This window comes from Caloenas nicobarica, chromosome 6 (assembly GCF_036013445.1).
Source record: "Caloenas nicobarica isolate bCalNic1 chromosome 6, bCalNic1.hap1, whole genome shotgun sequence".
Taxonomy (NCBI): domain Eukaryota; kingdom Metazoa; phylum Chordata; class Aves; order Columbiformes; family Columbidae; genus Caloenas; species Caloenas nicobarica.
The window spans coordinates 3312710-3336063 of NC_088250.1; the positions used below are offsets into that span (position 1 = coordinate 3312710).

Here is a 23354-nt window from a genome sequence, read left to right on the forward strand (position 1 = left end):
AATTTTGTACTAAGATGGAGGGGAGCAACTTCAGCTTGTTGTCACTTTTTGTATCTTTCAAGCTCATCACTATAGTTCTCAAAAGTATTTGCATAGATCTTTTTGAGGAAGATACAAACCACATTGCTTTCCTGAGAAAAGAGGGAAAGGGGAAAGATATCTGTTTGAAACAGAATTGCACATAAGATTGTGGTGTTCATTGTTGCGGGTTTTTGCTGACTCGAGTACCTGGTATGAAGTCTGGTTTGAAACGGCAGTATTGAAGCACGATTCTTTAAATGTGCTGTCATCAGTAGGTCTTTTTTACCTTCCTGAGACTTTTGTGCATCTGTGGAACTCTTACCTAAAAGGGTCATCTCTGGGTCACACGCTCTGACTTTCTAGGAGCCTACAGCACCTGTGAAAGAATTTTATGTCCTTCAGCAACCATACCAAGTTTTATTTTAACATTAAGGGGACAATATCTAGGAACACTGACTTACATTTTCGTTCTGCCCAAGGGCAAAAAGTTTTAGGGATGTTACTATCTAGATACAGACTAGTATGGCATCGGTCCATCTGTAGACAAATGTTTATTTTCCAGTAGAGATCAAAATCAGTAATGAATGGAAAAGTTTGATGCTAGTGCTCACCTGCAGACTTCTGATTTTGGACAACAAAGGGCAAAATGTTAAAACGAATGGAAAGATTGGGCCACCGCTATTTAAATTCTGTTAAGGAGTAATTAATTGTGCCATCAGTATAGAAAAAAGAGACTAGGATAAGTGAATAAAAGATCTACTTCTGCTGGTTTGCTGCTTGTGTATAAAATGGGAGATGTGCCACGGCTTGGCAACTGGGAAGTTTACCTTGCTACAGAATTACTGTGTGGTGTAAAAGCATAAAATCTGAATGTCCAGAGAGTCTCTCGTCTTCCTTGTTTAGGTGTCTATAAAGGGAACGAAGTGTTCCTTCCCAGCTTCCCCCCGCATCGTCCCTTCTGGCTTTACATGCAGCTCCTAAATTTATCAGTGAATTGCAAAAGAAACTGTGGACAAAGGCCTCACTGACGGTCCCAATTCTTCTGAACAGGCTCATCGAGTATGCAGAATGAGGTGGAGGGACCTATAGGAAGAAAAGGTATGTGATTTTTCTATTTTTTCTCTTAATTACAATGCCGCATTTGGCAAAGGGCAGTGAATTAAGAGAATGTAAGCCATCCTGCGGTAAGCAATGCTGCCTTGGGCTTTTCCTAGTTTAGAATATTTGATTTTCCAACTTCATGTGGTTCTTGATTGTAACTGCTTTTTTTTGGTTTTGTCCTTTTTAATGGCAAAAGGGATGCAATAATTGTGTATACCGACATTTTCTTACCATCTAAACTTCTCCATCAAAGCATGCCCCTTTGCAGCCTGAGCCTATGGGGCTAAAATTAGTAAAAGTTAGTAAAATTCTTCAATAACCCTGAAACTCACCTTTTTTCAGAGATCCTGAGATTGCTCAAGGAGTGGCATTTTTTTCCACAAGAACAGAAGTTTGATGCCCAGCATAAGCTTTTGGGGTTTTTGGCAAAATTTCAAAGAATTATGCAGCCAAGTACGGATGTGATGATTTTTAGGTAAAATTGGCTGTAAGACTCCTTGAAAATTAGCAAACCAGACTTCCAACATTTTGTTGTTGTCAATGGAGGAGTTCTGCTCTCTGAAAAATGGTTCATTATGAAGTAGCTTCTAACACATTAAGAAAGGTTGGAGCTTAGTATGCTTGTAAGAACGATCTTAACGATAAATACTAGGAAACCTCAATGTTTGCTATCACTGGCATACATTCTGTTCACTAGCTTTGCAGACAAACCAAAGTGTTTTCCTTACCAATTTTACATCCACGTGACTCCCAGAGATTAGACGGTACAAGTTTTTTCAGTGTTACTTTTCACAAGTTTGTCTCTTCAGGCTGCTTCTTTAAATCTTTTGGTGTAACGACTCTTGTGAAATCAAATTTCAGGCAGTGTTGCTTCACACTGATTATTCCCCTACGCATTTTTCTCCAAGCTAAGCAACATACTTTTTCCCTCTAAGCTGCTGTAATGAATAACCTCATTACTAATAGACTGGGGTGGGATGGGAAACAGCTTTCTAATTTGTGGTTCTTCACTAAATGTGGGAAGTGTCGATGTGTGAGTGAAGTGCCTGTTATTTAATGTACATCTGTGAACCAACTGCAGAATCTCGCTTTTTGCCTGTTGATTAAAAAGGAAAAAAATGCTCTCCGAGTTATGCATAAGTTGTTTTATTTGCAAGCAAACCAGCCACAAGTGTTTTAATGAATTTGCTGAATGGACTTGATCTGCTTATCCCAAGACTGTACCTGGTGGGTCTCAAGGCAGTTGCAGTGATCATAATTAGAGTTTCACGTTTGATGAGAGCTTGCTTGCTTGATGAAAAGCGATTTGTTTGTTCACTTGGTTGTCTTTAAGATCTTCTCCAGGGTCTACGTCCACTGATTTATTCACTCCGAATCTCCTGTTCCTTTCACGAGTAGGAGACAGTTTCATCACCTTTGTATTGAAGTGTTCCTTTCTGTTGATAGGGAAAAAATTGTTTTATTATCCATCATCTTCTGCACGGATCTGGCTAATAAACCACTTCAGTGAGCTGTACGAGTAGTTTTCCCCCTCCGCCCCATCTCTAACAACTTGCATTTCTCACTGCAGAATCCCAGCTTTCACTGCTCTGATGCCCTGTACCAGGTTTTTGTGTTAAAACCAAATATGATCTGAGCTTTTGACCAGGCCAGCTGTGTCGTTACTGCCTTGTGATTGAGACCAGATGTGATGGCTGTTAACCACCGCAGGGTGACATGGGGCTGAGGAGACTCATTTTCAGCATTTTCTTAGGTAACCTCAGAAACAGTGCCCTTCAATCCCTGCCTGTCATCCAGAACAGTAGAACAGAGCTGTATTCAAATACAGGGGTTTTCCTCTGAAAGCCAGACGTGTTTGCGTCCGTCAAACTCTCGAGGGATCTGTGGATCTTGGGCCTAACTGATAAAAGGAATAGAACTGGCCATTTATTATTTTAGCTAATAAAAGAGGATATTGTATATTAGCTTTTTCACATTCCAAGGCACTAGCAACAGAATGAGGGTTAACGGTGTCTGATATTCACAATTAAAGAATGGAGCCTTTGTTTTTAGCACAGTGTACAGCTGAGACAGAGGGAATAGGCCAGGAAATTAAAACCAGGTGGCTTGGGTTTGAGTTTTCAAGACCAAAGAAATGACCTTCAAAAAAGGCTGTTTCCCTATTTAATAAAAATAAGTTAAACATATACAAAATCATTTCATTATTCTCTGCATTGGTTTGCAGCTGTTTCTGTATGTGTATCTTGTATTTCCACAGAACAAACATGATGATGAACAGATTTGTCTTAAAAATCCTGCTGAGATAAGGCTGAAGATTTCTGTAATACTGGGTTCTTAGTTAATTGTGACAAGACTGGAAGGTACATAATATCCAGGGAGAGCAGGCAGAAATTGGACTCACTGCAATGTATGTTAGACACTCAGCTGCATACAAATATTATCATTAATATTGCAGTAATTACACTATCAGTGACATGATACTACTGGTCTTGTGTCAGTACCTTAAAAAAACGCAACCAAGCTGATATGTAAAATAAAATGTAAGCAAAATCAAGGGCACGATTGTTTCTTGTTTCTTCCTGTTTATTATGCTATTTATTGTAATATGTAACCATGGTAACTGAAAGTGCCAAGTTATCATTTAACACAATTACCATTTCTTCAGGTGCAGCTTTCATTTAATGCTTAGGAAACTGGAGGCAACACGCTTTGCAGATCAGCTTGTTTTTTGTGAAAACGGTGAACGTGATTTCATAGTGACAAGCTTGTAGGGTCATAAAAATTACCCGCTCAGCAGAACCATTGCAACTGCCTTAGGGTGCCACAGAGCTCTGCGTTGCAGCTGTTGTCCCCGGCTGTGGCATCGGCTCCAAGGTTTGCACAGGTGACACTGGAGAAGTGCGATGTACCACGGGTGTAAAGCATATTTTCAAGAACAGTTTTTCTTGTTTGTGCTTCAGGATGTTTGACATGTTCTGCCATGTGCGCGCAGCGTGCGATTGCAAAGGACAGCGGCTGACCGAGAGTCACAGCAGAAACTCAACCTACCTTTTCCAAAGCTGACTCTGACATTCTACTGAAGATGCAAATGGGCTTCTGGGCTTCCTAAGTTTAATGAACAAGTCCATCTTCGTCCAAAATGCTTCCCTGCTAGTCATCACCACCCTACGGTTCTCTGATTTTGTTCTTTGTGTGTAAGATCTTAGTGGAACGTTCCTGCAGAGTTGACAGGAACAGAGATGTTTAATTACCAAATGCTGTCATATGCACATCGCTTGCTCACGACTTCTAGGAAGTTCCAATTAGTAATTGCATTAGCCTTCACACGACCTATATATTAAGATCCTTCTCTGAATCACTGTCTGAAGATGGGAGAATAACTTCCCAGTATTAATATACATGTACTTGCTCATGTGCAAGTAAAAAATGCATATATGTTGAGTTGCAGGTTGCCTTTTCTCTTCTGGCCACTTATAGTTTCTTTCCAAACTACTTGGTGTTGAGGTAGCTCTTGGGTGTTTCAGTCAGTGGAGACAGGCCTGCAGTACAAACTTTTAGGAGTTATTACATTTTCATCTGTTGGTTATTCTCTTGATGTTAGAAATGCCAGTCTGCTGTTGGTGACAGCTTGTCAGCTGCCAGCTCTGCATCCTTCCTGCTGATGGAATGCCAGGTACCGTAGTTGTCCACCCTTCAAAAATCTTATTTTTCGTGTCGTGTAGGGTATGCAGTGATTTCAAAACACAAAACAAACACACAATCCAGCCACCACATTTGCATTTTAGCTTGAATCACTAGTTGCTTGGACTGCACCCATTTTGATTGGGTTATTTTTAATCACTTTCCGAGCGAGTCTTATCAAACTTCCCCCGTGTCAGAGAAGAGCCCCGCAGGCAGGGCTGCTGCTCTCAGGGACACCCCTGTGATACAGATGCCGCCGTTCGCGACATGTTTTGAGATTTCCTGTGCGGTTCAGCTATCAAAGAGCTTCCTGACACATCTGGTAAAGGTTTTACCTCTGTTCTTGCTTCCTTTGGATTTCTTGGGGCCTCCTCATTACCTACCCCTAGAGTTGTGCTACGGATTGTAATCCTTCTCCCAAAGGAATTAACATGCATCTGACTGTAATACTTCTGTTACTGCTGCTTGCAAATCATCTCTTTGTAAACACGTGCAGTCCTTTTATTTGTTGTCCCCATTTCAGGAATGTGTGCTCTTTCCATCGATAAAAGCTGTTACCCTTGACCACGCTCGGTTCGTCTTTTAACACCCCAATTGATGAGCAATTATTTTTACCTTTTTATTTCAAACATGTTTAATCTGTTCAGTTTTTATACGGTTTTACTCAGATGTTTTTCTTCTTTAACTGGATCGTTTTCTTGTTACATCCCATCCATTTTTTAGGACTTAAAACCAGAACAAAACTCCAGGTATCCTAATCAAGCTGGTAAAGCTGGACTTTGTCTAAAGTACCCGCTACCACTATGTTTAGCTCAAGTGCTTTCTTGTTTACCCCGGAATATATTTTCTGAGGATGGAGAGTTAAGGTCTGGCTCCTTGGTCCAGTGTTATGTAGAACACGGGTCTCAATAAGTAAACAGTTTTGCTTTGCTCTTTTGATTTAGGGTTAAATGTGGAACTGTCTAGCACACCTTGTGTGTTGCCTTGTCAAAAATTTGATTTACACACTTGAAATTGGGCAAGCGTGGGTGTAACGAAGGATCAGCGTGTAGTGATTGAAGCATCGTGGTGGATACTGGGACTCCTGCTCCACCGCAGGGTTTGCTCGGTGACTCCATAGCTAAACTGTTCTGGAAGACACAAATTGTGACACTTAGTTCTATCAGTCCATGGAAAACAGACTGAGGGGAGTCAAGAGGGATCTTGTAATAAATTAGAGGACAATTGTTACCTGCTTCCAAGGGGTGTTGTCAGAATAGAAGAGGCACTGGCTGAAGCACTGTTCCCAGGAAGAGAACAGCATGAAAATGTATTTGGCCTGCAAATTATTGTTTTTACCTGCTATTCTCTTGCACTTTATCTGTGTGTACATTGCTTATAGTTACTTTGCGAAGTTTTCTGTTTCGTTTTAACTATATCCCTGAAAGTTGAGACTTTTAACCCCAGTTTCTGCGAGGATGTATCTGTAGGAAGAAGGCATTTATACTGGGGAAACCATGAGCTGAGCTTTAGGGCCTGCAGGAATGAGTGCCAGGGTCTGAGCTCTGGGGAGATTTAGGTCTGCAAGCCACGACTGAGCTGGTAAATCCACCCAAAATCCTGGGGGTGTTGTTGAGGCTACCCAGCTCCCTGGGCTGTGCCGGCAGCGCTTGCCATCCCCTTCTCCTCCTTTTGCCAATGGTATCCGAGTGGATTGAGCTGGTTTATTCTCATATTCAAGCAGTCTAAGAAACAGATTGTCCTTCAGGAGGCAGATTCCCCTTCCTTCCCAGGGCTTGGCTGTGTCTCGTTGCTGCGATCAGAATGCTGCTTAGTGTTTCTTTTTTCATACCAGCTCGAGCGAGTTGCTGGAGCGAGCTCGGGCCATCTGTCCTGCTGCTGGAAAGGAGGAGTCCGGCCGGCTGGCAGTGGCCTTAAGCCGTGAGCAAATCAGCAGTGGGACGTGGAGGGCTTAGTGAGGAGTCTCACGCTGAATCGCAGGCCATCACGGTTAAAACCAGTCTGCCCTACTTGGCGTAACTGGTTGGAGATGTCGCTGTTTAGCGGGTAGCGTTCTAATAATACAGGTGTAGCTTTTCCTGCCTCTCTGGCCGTATCCTCCTCCTTCCACGTAAGTGGGTTTGAATCCATAACGTACTCTTTGGAAAATGACAGTTTCCTGCAAAGTCAACACAGAAAGTCATGGAATCACTGATATACTGTAACGAAACTTGTTGCTTCCTGCGCTAAAGGAACTGCAGAACCCGCCAGGAAGTTCTGCGTGATAGGGGTGTGATTTGCTACGCGTTATTTATTGTAAGTACTCGTTACTTCTGCTGGGCCTGGACAGCAGAGTTAAGATGTTAATGCATTAGTAAATCATTAGCGCTAGTATACAGGCACAAGGTTGTTTTTAACGTGAAGTAAGCAATCAAAGAAGTTATATCCTGATACTTGGGTGCAGTTTTGTTTTGAAAGAAATGAGCTCTCGCCTTACCATTCCCCAGAGATGCAGGTTGGACATTTCTGGACTCCAACATTTACCTCTCGTACCTGAGCAGTGGCTGCTCCATGCCGCTGTTTTTCTACCAGCAAGGTGTTTTTAAATTCTCACTGTGTTCTGGGATTTAGGGAGCTAGAAGGGAGTAAGGTAGCTGTACTATAAGCTTGGAAGCTCGTTTCTGACCTGCTTTCTTCTTGTGGCTGTATCTGTGATTGTGTCTGGGGATGTTAATAGTGACGTTATCTGGAGCACAGCCATTGACCGAACCTTCTGATCTTGTAAGAGGCTTGGGGAAGACACCTGCACTTACACAGAATGTTATAAATGTCCTTGAGGCATCACACAAGTGCAGGACCCATCCGTATAGGCTGAATCCATAGACTTTTATCTTGGGACCAGGCACGTGTGCTGAGCATTATTTATTCTATCCTTTGCTGGGTCAAAATACTGTGCAAAACGCACGTTTAAGAATAAACAACGCCAAAAGAACTTCAACCGTTGCATTCTGCACACATAAAGGGTACTTCACTTTTTTTTTTTTAGAGAACATATAGCAGATATTCACGTTGTATGAGCTGTACAAGGTTTCTCCAGCGAAAGAGAAAGTCATTTAAAAGGATTTTAATAGACCGCAATAGAGTTACTCACTCTTGGAGTCACGACTGTCCTCTCTGATACATTGTTCCAATAAATAGAGTGCAGCTCCTCCTTTCTTAAGAGGGAAAGTAGGGTTTTAATCTGTTGGATCTTTTTCATTTGTTTATTAAAGACTCTCAGCAGCTCTTCCCCACAGAGGCCGGGTTGTGGTAAACGTGCAGGATGAACTGGTGTTTGTAAGGCAGAGCAAGGTCGTGTGCTGTCCAAAAATCCAGTACGAATAAAACCAGCCAGCCACGGGATCTTTCTATTCATGGCACTTTCTGCCTCTCTACCCTGTTTCTCTCCAGTCACTACAGAGCTTTAAGTGATACTCCTGATCTAAAGAAAGGTTTTTCCCTCCCTGGAACACAATAAGCCCCTGTCAAAAAAACCAGTTGTTTATTCCGATGAACGTATGTAATTATTAAACACAGAACAACCTCTTGGAGAAGTGGAACTTCCATCAAAATCTTACACATTTCTCCTTCCATTACCTTGTTTGGAAATGAAAAGGGGTTGGGGTAGAGAATGCTTTGTTTTCTTTTTCTTTGGAAAAATCCTTATTTGGCATCTGTAAAGCATTTACATTCCCTAGTTCTGGATCAAAGTCTTTTCATGGCTCATGTTACTTATTTCCTTCTTTAACTGAAGCACAGAAAGAAAAATTGATTTTTCCTGCCTCAGGCTTACAGTGTAAACCATCGTAAAAAGTCAAATCCCAGTTTCCAGCAAGGAAGTAGCAAGAATGAGGAATGAAACATCTCGAGATGGATCATCTGATGAACCGTATCAGAATGAATGCTGTCAGTAAATGCAAGTCTATGGCAGTTCTGAAGCATGTGAGGTAAAATCTAGTAAAACTAAACTAAGATAGCTGTGGTGCTGGATTTCCTTCGTTCCTTATGTTCCAAAGGTTTGTGCTCTTCAGGGGAGGAACTTTGTCCTCTTCAGCGTGTGTAGCGGCTTGTACAGCTGGCCAAGTGTTGGGGTACAAGCTGCAGTTGGACCAAGCACTAGAAATGTCAGAAGCAAAACACCATTTTCTTGTATTGCATGAGTGACAGGCTGAAATTTGGGGTTGGCAGAATGATTTTCTGCTGGAAGAACAAGAAACTCCTGTGAATCAGCTGTGGCACGTGATCTTGTTTAAAATTTGCAGGAGAGTGGAGATAGTTCTGCATTCAGAAGCAAACCCAAGTGTTTCCAAGCCTGCCCCTCCCACTGATTCTGTGTCCCAAAGAGGCTGGTGTTTCTGCTTATTTTCAGAGCCATGCTGGCCATTCCTCTGGTTTGCTTTCTTTCGTAGACACGTGGAGCTGAGCCAAATCACCCGCTTCAGTTTGCAGATGAGCTTCTAGGCTGTGGCCTGTGACTGTCAATATTGGCGCTTTGCTGTCTCCAAATATCTCTACAGCAAAAGGGCGTAGAATGGCTGTTTCTGACTTATCTTCTAGGAAGAATTTGGACATCATGGCCCGTGATGATCCAAGTAGCTTGAGGTAAGTCAATACCATGCTATATGTGCCTTTTGTTCTTCAGAAAACAAATCATAAATTGTCATCTATGTTTTAATGTATTCAGATATTTTAATTGATTTACATCACAGACCTTCACTCTGCAAAGTTCTAGTCTAGTGTTCCCTTTTTGTAAGGGAATATGCACAGCATGTTTTATATTTAACTATTAATATAAAGCAACGTGGACTAGAGTCTCTTAGGCTGATTTGTTTCCATTAGCTTTCATCCAGCTGATCTGAACTTAATCCAGACTTCCAGCATTCCTCCAAAAATACTGTTACTGACACCCCCTGTCACACTGGTCTCCCCACAGAGCTCTTGGCCACGTAATGTCTCTGGTGGAAGGGAAAAATAATCCCTTTGGATTATGACCTGAACTATTAGAGGACAGGCAGAGACCAGCGGCATGCTAGATATCTGAAGTCATCAGAAATGGTTAGAGATAAATGTGTCTTCTGCCGTCAATCCTGTCTCATCTGTGCTCAACAGTGGCAAATAAACGCTGCTAAGGAATACACCGGCTGTATTTACTTCAGCTTTCTTCACCAGGCAGGAGCCAAGTGAGCGTCCAGGAGCAATTGCACCCTCCGTCTGCGAGTGATCAGCCTGCTTAAATACAGAAGCAGAGCTGATTTTGGAGAGCAATCCGGAGCCTCTGCGGCGCAGGGAGGAGGGTGGTGGTGCAGACTTCTGGCTGCCTTGAGGTGACCACATCCTGTTGGGCTGCGGAAACATCAGAGCAGCGCAGAGATCTGTTTGTCTGAGATGGAGGAGCGCTTGTGGGGACCCAGCAGATAATTTGCAGACACGTTTGTGTTGCTGCAGGAGGAACAGTGGTGCAGGGAGAAATCTGGACCTTGCTCCTGCACTTGTTCTGTTCACCCACTTCTCACTCATGTTCCGGTTCTCTGTAGCATCTAAGCGCAGTGCAAATGGATTTACTGCGATGAAGTTTCTTTCTTTTCCTCTGATGCAGCTCCCAGATACTGTTTTCCTGATGCTGCATGGAAAAAATATCACGGAGTCTGTGATGGCAGAGTGATGTTTGGGGTAGCAGCTGGCGGCCTTTACCTGAGATCTTCCCCCAGCCATGTCAGGGTGCTGCACCTTGTGAGGTGAGAGAATTTCGGTGTACAAGCAGGAATCTGGGCCCCACAAGACCAGGATGCTCGCCCAGGATGAGACAGGAACACTGTGGCACGACAGAGAACTGATAGTGAGTCTCCCAAGTCCTGAGTCAGTGCCCACACCAAGACTTGGATATCACACCAAGTGAAAGAGCCGTGTGGCATCTTAACAAAGGGCAGATTGTTCCTGATGATGCTTAAGTTCTGTTGAAGGCACATACTTAAATCTAAGCGTGCCTGGGAGTTTTGGTGAGCCCGGGTGGGGAGGAGAATGCTGAGTGCTTTGCTGACACATAATGTGAATGAGGAAGTGGCTCATGCGTGTACAACTGCTAATAGCAAATGGTGTTCACCCAGTTTCAGATGGAACTGGAAGAACTTTGCTTTTGCTGGGGACAAAAATTTAAAAAAATAGGAGTAGGAAAAAAAAAATAGGCCTGTTATAGTGAACCAGTATTCTACAGAGCCCTATGGTGGTATGGCCGGGTCAGTAATCTCAGTATGGGCAACTGCAAAATATTTGGGGCAGTTCTTTTCTTCCTTGCCATTGGTTAGAAATTGCTTAAGTGCTAAAGTCCAAGGCCTCATATTCCTATATTGCTTTTTAAAATACGTAATGGGAGGTGTTTGTGCCTCACAGAAGGGTTCAACTGAATGCACAGAACCTTCTTACTATCAGACATGGGTCAGTAAGGAGCAAATGCTCCTTGCATTCTGTGATGATTCTAAATGCAGCAGCCATCCTCAGAGGGTTTCTTTCCACTGCCGTGTCAGAGGCCCAGTGTAGCCCTAGGGCTTTTTCCTTTCCAAATACAGCTTTAATCCAAAATGACAATATCCAGCAAGCTCAAGTGTATTCTCATTAAGGCTGTTGCACACATCTTTTGATGACGCTTGTTAATGTGTCGGTATGGAAAGTCAACATAATGCCACAGGTTTGAAAGTCACAGGTATGACTATTGCTAGGAAAATTAGCTTTGGCTACTGATGTCTTTACCTCTTCTTCCCAAAAAAGACAGTTGAGCATAGTGCATCATTTCACATGAAAATGTGCTATGAAATTACTGTTGTGTACCAGCCAGGGCTAAGACGTTTTTGAGTAAAATAGCTCAGAAAAGAGAGTAGATTCTGCATGATAAGTCAGAAGCCTGTTATGCAGTTGGCTGTGCTATTTTGTGAACAGGAGAGGAGGGCATCGTACCTTGAGACAGCTTGGACTCCTTGACTCTGACGGTAATGATTGTGGCACTGCGGCGGATCTTGGTATTTCATGCAAATGCCACTTTAGATGGAGAGTGAAAATATAATTGTAAGGACCCCTCTAAACTGAGTGCTGCCCTGTGAACACAAATGCAACACTTGTTATCCTCCATGCCCTAGGGGACCTTCCCGAGGAGCAGGAGATGGTTGGTCCTCCCAGACACCATCCTGCAGGGGCTGGGAAAGAAAAGCTGGCACAAGACTCTGCTTGTTCAGACCAAAAAGTTCAGCAAAATATTTTAACGCTAGCTCACATCTAACCCAACTATTTACTCCCAAGGAACTGGGCTCCAACTGTATCAGCAGATTTCCATTCAGACTGTAAACCATCAGCTTAGCTCCCTGACGGGATATTGTTGGGGCTCCCAAAGAAAGCTCAAGGGTTTAGACCAGATTCTTAGATCAGGAAGAGAGAGGAGCACAGAGCAAATCTGAAAAGTCATTTTCCGTCTGTATCTACCAAGTTGAACTGCAGGAAAAATGCTACGGTGAACGCTAAGCCCTTGGAAAACGGGTGGAAAATCACAGAGCAGACCTTGCCTCAGAATGCTGAAAGTTCCCTCTGTTTTCCCTTTTTTCTCGCTCTGAGCTGGGAGCTAACTTCTGCTCACCTCTGTTTTCCCCCAGAGCCTGGGAGCGTTACTGTCAAAGCAGAACTTCTGGATGGAATCAGCGGGACACAGAAAAGGCAGCGCAGAGCTGCCAACTGCCCTTCTTGGTGCCTGGTGTGACACAGAGCAAACCTGCTGATGCAAGCCTGATGCTTCTAGGGATTCTGGCATGGTGAAGATACTAAAAAGAAAAACCGCCCGAGTTCATACATTCCTAACAGGTACTGGATCCTCTCTTGCTGTTTCTTGACGTTCTTTAAAAGAATGATTTGGATTAATATGATTTTTGTGCGAAGACCTCTTTAAAATAGATGGAGTCAAAATGTGTTGTAGCTTGTACATTATTTTTAATCCCCATTTATAATGATGCCTCAGAAGCCTGAAACCAATATCTGTTTCCTTCTTGGATTGTTTTTCTTCTATAGAAGACACTTCTCTTTTTTTAACTACTTAAAGTCGCCCCATTCTGTAATGAAGTGGTGAAAAGTCATAAATCACAGTTACATCAGATGTGTTGTGGGACAGGGGAGCTCATTGCTCCAGAGTGTAACTTGAGGGGAAATACTTGGTCTCTGTGCGCAACAGGGAGGAAAGGAAAAAGGAATCTTCAAGCCTTTGCTCTTCAGTTACGTGTCCTCGGAAAAAATGTAATTACCCCTCATTACCTTCATTGTGTTTGTAACTCCTGTTGCTCGCATTGTGCCAATGATTCTAATCAAATTATGTGCTCCAGGGATTCAGCCTGTCAGCTCTGAGAGGCAAGAAAGAATTTGCACCTTTGTGCTTTTATTTTTTTATAATTATTTTTTATTTTTCCCTCCCCCCGTTATGTGCTGGGCTGTGCGGTCTTGCTCTGGTGCTCGAGTCCCACTGACAGCCACACGTGAGGGTGGAACTGAAGCTGAACAGGAACACTGGATGATGCTCATTTTCCTTTGCAGCACCTGGCAGGGACTGTGTGGCATGTTTGGTTGCTGCTTTAAAAAGAAGTACAGCTACTCCTTGGAAAGTGAAGTAATACATTGAGTATGAAAAGACTTGGGCTTGCCAGGAGTTACCAAATTCTGCAGGGCAGCTGTAAAAACCCTGTAATCCAAAAAGAGGTAAAAACCCCCAGAAGGTGATGTCAGGTCTGACTTTCCCTCTAAGAGTTGCGCTCGTGTGATGCGATTTGATGAACACTTTGTTCCTCTGCATGTGCGTACACACATGGAAAAAAGGGAGAGGCAAAGGCCTCGGTTTCCCTTTTACGTGGGTTTGCAATGGCACGTTCAACCCCAACTATTCTGTGATTCTGTGAAGGGCCCTCCCCAGCTCCCCCAGTGCCCCCCCTGCCATGAGCAGGGCCATCTGCACCGGCTCAGGTCGCTCAGAGCCCCGTCCAGCCTGGCCTGGGATGTTCTCCTTGAACGTTCCTCGCCTTCCCTCAGCACGGTGGGAACCAAAGTGGGGCTAGAGCCCTCGGTCCTGGTGGGGCGAAGCCGAATTGGGGGGAGCGGCGCCCTGAAGCGGGGCGGGGGTACCGCGGCCTCCCCCGACGGAGCCGCGGCCGCTCGGCTGTCGGCTGCCTCCGCACCCCGCTCCGCGGCAGGTGCCCCCGGCCGCCGCTCAGGGCGGGCCCGGGGCGGTGCCGCCCGTCAGCCCGGCCGCCGCTGCCCGGCGGGGCGGGGGCGCCGACAGCCCCCGGGGCGGCCGTGCGCTCGGCTCCGCGCAGGCACCGCGCTCCGGCGGCAACAAAGGCGGCGCTGGCGGCCCGTGCCAGGCGGCCCCCCCGCCCCTGCTTCCTGGGCCGGGCCGGGTGAGGCCTCCGCGCCCCCGCCCCGCCGGCGCGGAGCGGAGCGGAGCCGCTGCCGCCGCCGCAGCAGCGCGGGGCGCGCTCGCCGCCCGTGGCAGGAGCTGCATGTGCGCGGGAGGAGCGGCGGGCCATGGCGGTGCTCAAGCTCGCCGACCAGGTAGGCACGGCACAGCACGGCACGGCACGGCGGGCTCCCCTCGGCTCCAGCCGGCTTCGCTGTGCGAGGCGGCCGAGCCGCCGCGGGAGGCCCGGCGGAGAAGCGCGGGCTGGGGCTGCGGAGCGCAGGCGGCCGCGGCGGGGGAGGCGCGATCCCCTCTTCCCCGGGGGTGCGCCCTGCGGTGCCGGCTGCCCCCCGCCCGCCGCCGCGCTTCTGTTCCCCCCGGCGGACATTGTGGCGGCCGGGCCGGGCCGGGCGCCGCTCGCCGGGCGGCAGCAGCAGCAGCCGGGGCCGCCGCAGCAGCAGCAGCCGGGGCCGCCGCAGCAGCAGCCGGGGCCGCGGGCGCTCGCCCGGCCCCGCCGCCCTCGCCCCGCGGGCTCCGCTGAGGCCCCGACGTCTCCCGCCGGCCGGGTGGGATGGAAGTGCCTGTTGGCTCGTTTGGAAAGGCCTCTGCTTGTCCTCGGGATTCCTCCCTCGTTTCGTTGCCGTGCCGTACGGATAAATTGTTTTTCCTGTCGCCTTTTTGCTTAGGAAGTGCCTGCTCGGTTTCGCTGTTGTTCGCAGGCTATGAGGAAAAACCAGAGTGTTAAACCCGTAGATCGTGTTAAATTTAGCAATGGGCAGACAGCTGTAGTCAGTGCTAAACTATTTCTTATCTCTGGTAGTTAAAAGCATTTAAAAATAATGGTAAACTGATATTATGGCTCCCGCATCCTGACTTATGCACATACTCTACCAACTGTTAGACACTTTGCGTGCTTTAATCTGCTATTTTTAATGTAACGTGGCCTGCCTGTGATCTGCAGCGTGGGTGTCCTGCAAGCCTCAGACCTTCCTGTTGGGTTCAGAAGGGCTCTGCAGCCAGCCCCTCCAAATACCCCTTACTTACAGCTCACAAGCCTCACTCGCAGTCCATTTGTGCTTTTCTAAGAAAATCTTCCACGTGTACAAAGCTACCACACAACACATTGAAAAGAGTTTTGAAAGGAAAAAAGGATAAAGCTGCTTCTAAAGTAAAAGTGGTACTGTGTGACTGAGCACGGGCCGTACCGTGTTTTCCGGTGTAACAGAAGGCAGTATTTGTGGGCTGTCTCCTGACATGTCCCTCGAACATCCTCATCTTTACATGTGTGGTGCTTATGACCGGCAAAGAAAATGTTTCACACCATGAGGCTTCGCAGCCCTGTGGTGCACAGACTGAGTCTCGTAAATAAGGAGGTTCCGGTAGGACCTGTGTATTAAAAATACGTATATTACACCACAATTGTATCATTTCAGTGCTTGTCACATTTAATGAAGACCTTGAGTTTACCGCCTTCAGAGTTTTAAAACCTTTGCTGCGATCTTGCAGCAAGGATTTTGCTGCAGCAGCAGCAGCAGAAGTCAAAACAGGTTTAAGTCAAGTGGATCGTGTCTTGACGAAGTCTGTATTGCTATAAAAAACGACAGGCTGCTGTCTTGGCGTTCTCGCTTCTCTTCTGAGAACCCTCAGAGCTGAGGGACGAGGCTCCTTAGAGCTGCCGCCGTGCCCCTGCGGCCCACCTGCTTGGGGGATGCTCAGAATATCGGGGGATGCTCAAAATATTGGGGGATGCTCCTGGTGGTTCCTGGTCGGGCTGTGGCCTGGGACAGGATGTGACAGGCTGATGGTTTTTCTTTGTGGGTACGTGTCTCCTGTCATTTACAAAGGGATGTGTCGCTCTACCTGTACTTGTCCTACTGGATCTCTTGATTTTCTTCGGTTTCTTCACCAGTTCTTTTACTTCTGAAAGGCTGGAGGAGGGGGAGGAGGCGTCCAAAGCTGGCTGTGGTGCTTCCTCTTAAACCGGGTGCAGAAGTTTACGTGTTTCTGCGCATTTGGAGCCTTTCTGCGGTGCAGCCGGAGCAGCGCGGGGGCCGCACAGCCCGCAGCAGCAGCTCTGTGTGCAGCAGGCCAAGCCGGACTTCTCATCTACATCAGGTTTGAAGAGCACTGTCACCAGGCTGTCCCACCTTTAACTCAAAGAGACGCCGTAGCAGCAGCCCCACGTGTTTGTAGACACTCAGGCCAAATAGAGGTGAAGCAGGGACCAAGAGTGACGTGTCTGGGAAGATTTGCATTCGTGTCACAACTCGTGCCCGTGCTCAGACTCGCTGAGGCTGCAGGACCAGGCTCCTTCTGGGTTTCTTCCTGCTCCTGAGGATCGAGGCAATTGTGGCAGCGATTCAGGAAACCTCACTGTGATTTATGTAGCATGCGCTTTCCTCCGGATCCACGGCTTTCTCGACCAGTGAGGAGAGCTTCATGGAGAAGACTTAGAGAACCCGCACACTGAGGATTTAAACACGTGTTTCTCTAAGTAATCTGCTTCCTCACCTCCGTTCTTGACTTCTCTTACCAACTACGTCTAACAGCACATGGAGCATTCAGACACGAGAAACTAATCGTGCTGTTTCTCATACGGGCTTTGAAGACAGGCAGACTTTCATTGTTGCTTCTTTTTGGATATACTCTGTTTCTGCGAAAATACGACCTACTCCAAAAATAAGCCCTAGCATGATTTTTGAGGATGCTCAAAATATAAGCACTACTCCAAAAATAAGTCCTAGTTACAGTTCATTTTAAAAGTCAATTCAAATAGTGTCCAGGCAGCTATTCATGTAAAAAAGTAAGCATCTTTTGGAGCAAAAATTGTGTAAGACCCTGTCTTATTTTCAGGGAAACAGGGTAGCTGAAAGGTTCTAAGGTATTGCTCTGCTTAATCCTGCAAAGAGGTTATTGGTACTTTTGGCTGCATTCACTCCTTAGGCAGGAGGGCTTAATTTAAGAGTTTAGCATTAGTGTAGGTTACTTCAATTTGCTTCCAGTGCTGCTAATTGCTAGCTCGTCAGTGGGGCCATGAGCAGCCCTTCAATCAGTTAACCACAGGAAGTGTGTTCTGCCATCATCCGTTTCGGCATTAATTTCTTCCAGGCCTTCCTTTCTTCAGTAACCCCTGCTAGCCATCTTTGAATGACTAAATGTTAAGCTCAAAACAACCTAAGGTAATTCATAAAACTTAAATTAAATGCCCGGGATCGTAACCTTTGTGGCGGTGTGTCTGTGCAGTTGTAAACATTCTGTTGTTCTAAATATTTCACTTGTCATGTACAAATACTGCAAAACTAAATCTTAAAACTTTTATCCATTTTTTAACCATCTCCACAGTGAATGTTGAGAATGCTCCTGTTGAGAGGGTAAAATATCTGAAAACGTTTCTCTATGTAAACTTGTGTGAGTTAGCTTTTGGAATATCTAAGTTTCTGTAGCGTGTCCATCTCGCTTCGAGACACAGGCTCTGTGTAGCCTTGGCCCAGGGTACCTGGGGGCCAAAATTTACCGTGACTTCAGGTCCCGTGTGTGCCCAAAACAACAGAATTATTTTTAGGCTGCCCCTACAAGCGTGCATATGCATGCAGGAGGATAATGAAGCCCAGATAAATGGTTAGTGTGTGCACTTAGGCTGCTATTAGCTGCAAAACCTCATCCTGTCTGCTGGTATATCCTGCCTGTAGTCCTTGATTGCTGAGAGTGTGACTAGAACTGAAAGGACCATTTCTCTCCCTCCCTCTCTTTCCCAAATGTTTTCCTGTGTTTGACAGTTCTCCACTGACCGTCAGGATCCTTTTTATTATGGACACAGAGAAACAGCATTAAACAGATGTTTAAATAATTTTAAACAAATGTCAAAGATCATGAAACTTGGCTGGGCAAAGGCTGGACTTGGCGTCTGAATACACTTAAAACCGAAACGAATACAACAGTAACAAATGATCTCCTAACAAAACTGATTAAATTTCCAAATGTGAAATAAGTCTTTAACTTATTTCAGAATCATTCGATTGACAAGGTTGTCTTTCTGTGTATCCTTTCTCTCTGACAAGTAAAAGCACCTGAGAAGATGCCCCTGAATCTGCTGTGTAAAACAGGAGTAATGACCTGTGCCCCATGGCCACAGCCAGCCTGAGCATTCATTTTGTGTGGCGTGGGATCCAATGATTCCTCCCCTCCTCATATTGCTGCTAGATAATACTGAGGTATGTATTAATTTGCAGGCTGTTTTTGAAAGGGCTCACAGCAAGGAAGAGATCGTTGGTTTTAGTACAAAATACCCAGGTAGCCACAAAACAGAGGTAACTGGGGGGAAGAAAGGAGGAGGAATATACCCACAAGAGTGTTTCTGTTTTGTGAAATGAAAATGTGGTTGGACTAAAATAACTCCGCCGTGGCAGCCATTCGCTTCCTAGAGCCGTGGTGTTCGTGGGCATGCCATACATACCGCTCCGTGCATTTCAGAATTAAATAAAATCTTTGCAAAAACTGGGGTGTACCAGCGTTCCTGCCCCTGTTCAGACCTGCGGGAGCGATGGTCGCTGCTGGCTGGTATAGGTGGCAGCTGAGCTCTGGCACAAGAGTGTCACAGAATCATTTTGGTTGGAAAAGACCTCTGAGATCATTGAGTCCGGCCATTAACCCTTCTTGGTCCACCTCTGAACCCTGTCCATATGGGGCTTTTAAATGCCTCCAGGAACAGTCCTGTTCAGAAAGGACAGGGAGGGGGAAGCTCTGAGTTGCCAAAGAGAGCAAGATACGGCCTCAAAAAGGAAGCTGCTTGCTTTTTTTGGTCGTGGCTTCTGCAACAAGTATCACTTTCTGATCATTTTTGCAGCTTGTTTCAAGGTACACAAGCAGCACTTCAATGAGAAGAAGTTCTGGAGTGGTGTAACGTACTCAAATCTATCACAGATACTCCTTTAAGCAGAGAAATCCTCCCAAAGTTTGCTGGTTGGTAATACCGCAAGGGTTTTGCAGTGGTTGCACCTGGATGCCTGGGCTGTTTTGAGCGGTGTGTGCCTGTCACATTATTAAGATGTTGGTTTTCTTGAATTGCTGATGGCATTCAGCAAAACTGACCCTCCCGTGCCCACTCGGGGCGTGGTATTTTATTTTATCCCTGCGTGACAAATGCCTCATGACCTCTTCCCGCTCATCTCTTAAATGAAGATGTGGTTGTCATGGCTACGTTTAGCAGAGAGATAAATGTTCCGGCTTGGGTGCTTGTGTAATGACAAGGTGGTATTTTTATCTGGATCCTCACTCAAGGGTGGGCAGAGCATCTCTGTGACCCAGGAATAAAAGCTCCCCAGCTGGAGCGAGCTGAACGCGGCGCTTCTCCTGGGCACGGTTTCATGCACCACTCTTGGGGGCAAATCCCTGAAAAACAGCCAAGAAAACTTGTAAGGGTTGTTTCTAGCGGTCCGGCTGTAGCTGATGCTGTTTGCTCGTTGCCAGAGAGGCAGGGACTCTGGGATGTGGTCTGACCAGCAGAGCTCTGATTGTCGCTTGTTAGCTGATTCCATGTTAAAATTAACAGGGTTTTATTTTTTTCTTCAGAAGTGCATATCTGACATTTGTCGCTTTTTTGTCAGCTGCAACGCTTGGGCTGGAAAGTTCCCACAGCTGCTGCCTGTGGCTTCAGTTTTGTTTTAATTGCTCCTCTAGAAACGTGTAGCAACACGCTGCTGGAGCCCTTCAGCTGGTGATGGGTGGGAATCAAAGCATTACAAAATTACATTTAAAGGGGGGAAATTATTTGGCAGTTTTCTCCAAGGGTTTGAGGTCATCTTTGGAGTTTGCAAGCAGTTGGGCAACAAATTACAGCATTTAGCTGTGGCGAGGTAATTGTGACATTCTGAAAAAGTACGTGCTTTTTGATGGCAGACATTTGCATGTGTTTTGCTTCTGAGGGAAGAAAAAGTCTTCCCTGGCTGCAGATGCACAACCAAAAATTGCAGCTGTTTAATACGTTCCTGCCATGCAGTGCTGAGCCTTCTAACCTAACGCAGGCTTGTCTGGTTGTTGCTTGCACTCCGTGTTACGAGCTGGTTTTACGTACAAACATGCATTTCGGTGCTGGAATTATTTGTAATGGCTTGTTTTCTTGTTTTACAAAGAGTACTTGGGGAGAATGTCCTCACAAAGCCCTCGCTTGCTCCTCGCAGCTGCATCCTTAGGAGGAAGTCAGCAAAACCGAAAGGGCTGACTTCTTACCGCGATCTTAACAGATGTACCTGACGGCACCTACTAACTGAGCTAAGGCTTGAAGGTTTTTTGGCACCAAGGAGTTGATTTCTTATGAAAAATCCTTGTACTATTGAATTATGTACGTGTAGGGTTGCTCCAACGGCCGCATGTTGGTATCCTTAATGACACAGAAAGTCTGCACATACTCGCTAGTGATGAATAATTTGCTATCTAAGCATTACTGTTTCTATTCTTGCATATTATTGGATCTCATTACGTGACCTGTTTTTTCCCCATCTTGCAGCCTTTTTAATTTTATAGATTTGTTGCTTGACCTGATGTTGTCTGTCCATGTAAAAGCTTTTAGCAAAACAGTTGTTTGGTACCTACTGAGTTGCATACCTCTAACTGATGTCTTTGTAAATGAGGTATTACCAGCAGCAGAGAGCATGTAACTCGAAGAAATTTAGTAGTAAAAATGTAAAAATCCAGTATTGCTGTCTGCAGTATATGAACTGAAAAGAAGACAGCAGTCTGCTGCGCTGTTAGATGCGCAAGCTTCACATTCTGAATACGATCAAATCATTTCTGGGAAAGGAAACTAGTGTGAACATTACAAGCTTTTATATGCATTTTGTCATTAATAATGCAGGCAGCTCCATCCAGATGGAGAACATAACCCGTTTTATCACAGCATCTTTTTAACACAATAGCCTCCTTGCCTTTCCAAGGTGAAGAGGCTGCAGATTGCCTCTGAAATCCCATCCTCATGCTAAGTTTTGCTTTTGGCTGCATTGAATCTAAACCGACTTTGCAGGAATATGGGGAAGCTGCTTTGTATTTATAGTAACGTGCTGGTAGCAGCACCTGCGTTTCCGAGTTTCTACGTATAAAGTTATTTTTTTCCATGCGTTTACTAGACAAAGGTGGGCAACACGTCCTTTTCATTAGTGTTTTCATTTTCCCATTCCTAGGTGGTGGGGGTTTTGTTTGTTTGTTTTATTTTTTAATAAAGGTGATGGGGTTTGCCTGTGAGTTTTGTTAGTTTTGTGTGCGATAAAGCAGCAGGACAAACCATGGCTGTGCCGTGGGGTCCGTGGGCCACCAGATTGGGGCTGGTGCCAGCAGGGAACCTGGGATTTTTGAAGCTGAAAGCCTGCGGCATTATCTGGTAAAACACTGATTTGCTCAGCGTGGTCTTTAGTTGTTTAACATGCCAAGGGTAAAAAAGGAGAGAACAAAGGCCTGAAATACCCCATATTGTCTTTGTGCTTCCAGCTGCTTTAATGTGCCTGCCAACGCGACGCGCGGCATTTATCTCCAATTTAAAATCAAGAGAGGGACTTATTTAGTCATTGACTCCAGGAATGTTTCCAACGGGCACTACCAGCGAACGCCGTGTGCCAGATCCTGATCTGTTTGAGGAGTGCGCTGGGGTCCTGCTGCATCCCGCTCGGCTTCAATCCAGCCCCGTGCAGGGAGATTTCTTTCTTTTAATGCAAGCAAACCCCGATCCTTTAGGTATACGCGTAATCCCGCGTCTCTGGTAGGAGATGCGACCCTGCTTCTGGTGGGTTTTTCTGCAGACGGAGCACGTGGCTCAGATCCCCTCGGCTGGGCGCAAAGCTGAGGTTTTAAGAAGCTGCCGAGGTGGCTTTGGAGGTGGGAAGGAGGGAGGAGGAGTGGGAAGAGCTGCCCCGCGGAGCCAGGGGACGTGAGGAAGAGGAGGCGGAGGAGAAGGGCGCGTGTCGGAGGTGGTCGTCAGCCCAGTTGGCAGTGGGAGAACTGGGCTGCAAAGCAGCCCTGTGACAAAGATCAGGCCGAGAAGGGAGTGGGCGACAGAGCCAGAGCCAAATCCTGATTTACTTCTCCGCTCTGCCTCCTGTTTTTGACTCTGTTTACTGCGTGGGCTGATGCCAACCTTAAGACGTTGCAAGATGAGAAATGAACGTGGGCATGCAGCTCCACAGTGCATGTGAACGTACAGTTTATTTAGATATTTGTTCTATAAAGTGTAGAATCGGCATTGGCGCTGCTCAAGAGAAAGTGCTGTGTTAGGAAATGGTTTCTAGGTCACCTGGTAGATGGAGGATCATTCGGGCTGATTGCCGTGGGTGGCTGTATTTGGTCACTAATCTGTGTCACAGGCTTTAGCAGCGCAAACCGTAAGAGTGACATCAGCCTGTTGAGTGTCTGTGCCGCTTGTTTAGACTAAAAGTCCTGATAATCCAGAGCTGTGCGACTCTTGGCCTCGGAGCACGCACGCGAAGCTGTGTGGGATCAGAGAAATGGAGATAACCTCTCGAATATGAAAATGTGCTGTCAGTGAATCAGATGGTGCCCTTTGGTATGTTCACACAAGGTCCATTTCATCTCAGGCTGAAGCTGAGCAGTCTTCTCTCTAGGTTTTGTTTTATTACATGTAAATATTTATAGGCATATAATCTAGTTTCTAATCAGAAGAGGATGCTCCTTTTAGAGGCATTTTCATGAAGACTGGCGAACGTGCACACAGCTTTCCCAGCCATCAGGGATTGCTTTGAGGATCTCCTGGTTCCTGTTCCTGGGTAGTTTTTTGCATATCCTTAATGTTTTTTTTTTAATGAGTGCTTCCTGCCTGGCAAGGCAGGTGTGTGATTTACCGGAGAGCTGCCTGGAAAAGGAGACACAAATGGTGGGAAACCGCAGAGAACTCCAGACGACGGTCTGAAAACCCTTCTGTGACTCCTCATAGATGACTCTGCGCAGACACATGGTCTCCAGCACTTCGAAAGAGGTCTTTAAAGACCCGCAGGCTTTCAGACAGTTGGCTGGAGAATTTTTCAGTCGCCTCTGTTGCAGGGACAAGAATTAAAAGTATTATCTGGCCCTGTCAAATTATTGAAATGCTCAGAGTCTGCTGGATTGAATTGTGCTGCTG

The 23354-nt window shown here is 45.9% G+C and overlaps 1 protein-coding gene across 6 annotated transcripts in view; it reads left to right on the plus strand.

Moving 5' to 3' along the window:
- Nucleotides 1–14274: 14274 nt before the first annotated feature.
- ANKRD44 (ankyrin repeat domain 44) overlaps nt 14275–23354 on the plus strand; it is a 91993-nt gene continuing 82913 nt past the window's right edge. For all 6 annotated transcript variants that reach the window (XR_010606372.1, XM_065637366.1, XM_065637363.1 and 3 more), the window contains exon 1: nt 14275–14391. Coding sequence is in view for 5 of the 6 variants with exons in the window: in XM_065637366.1 (XP_065493438.1) it covers nt 14365–14391 (27 nt within the window). In the remaining variant the exon portion in view is untranslated. The remainder of the gene's footprint in view (nt 14392–23354) is intronic.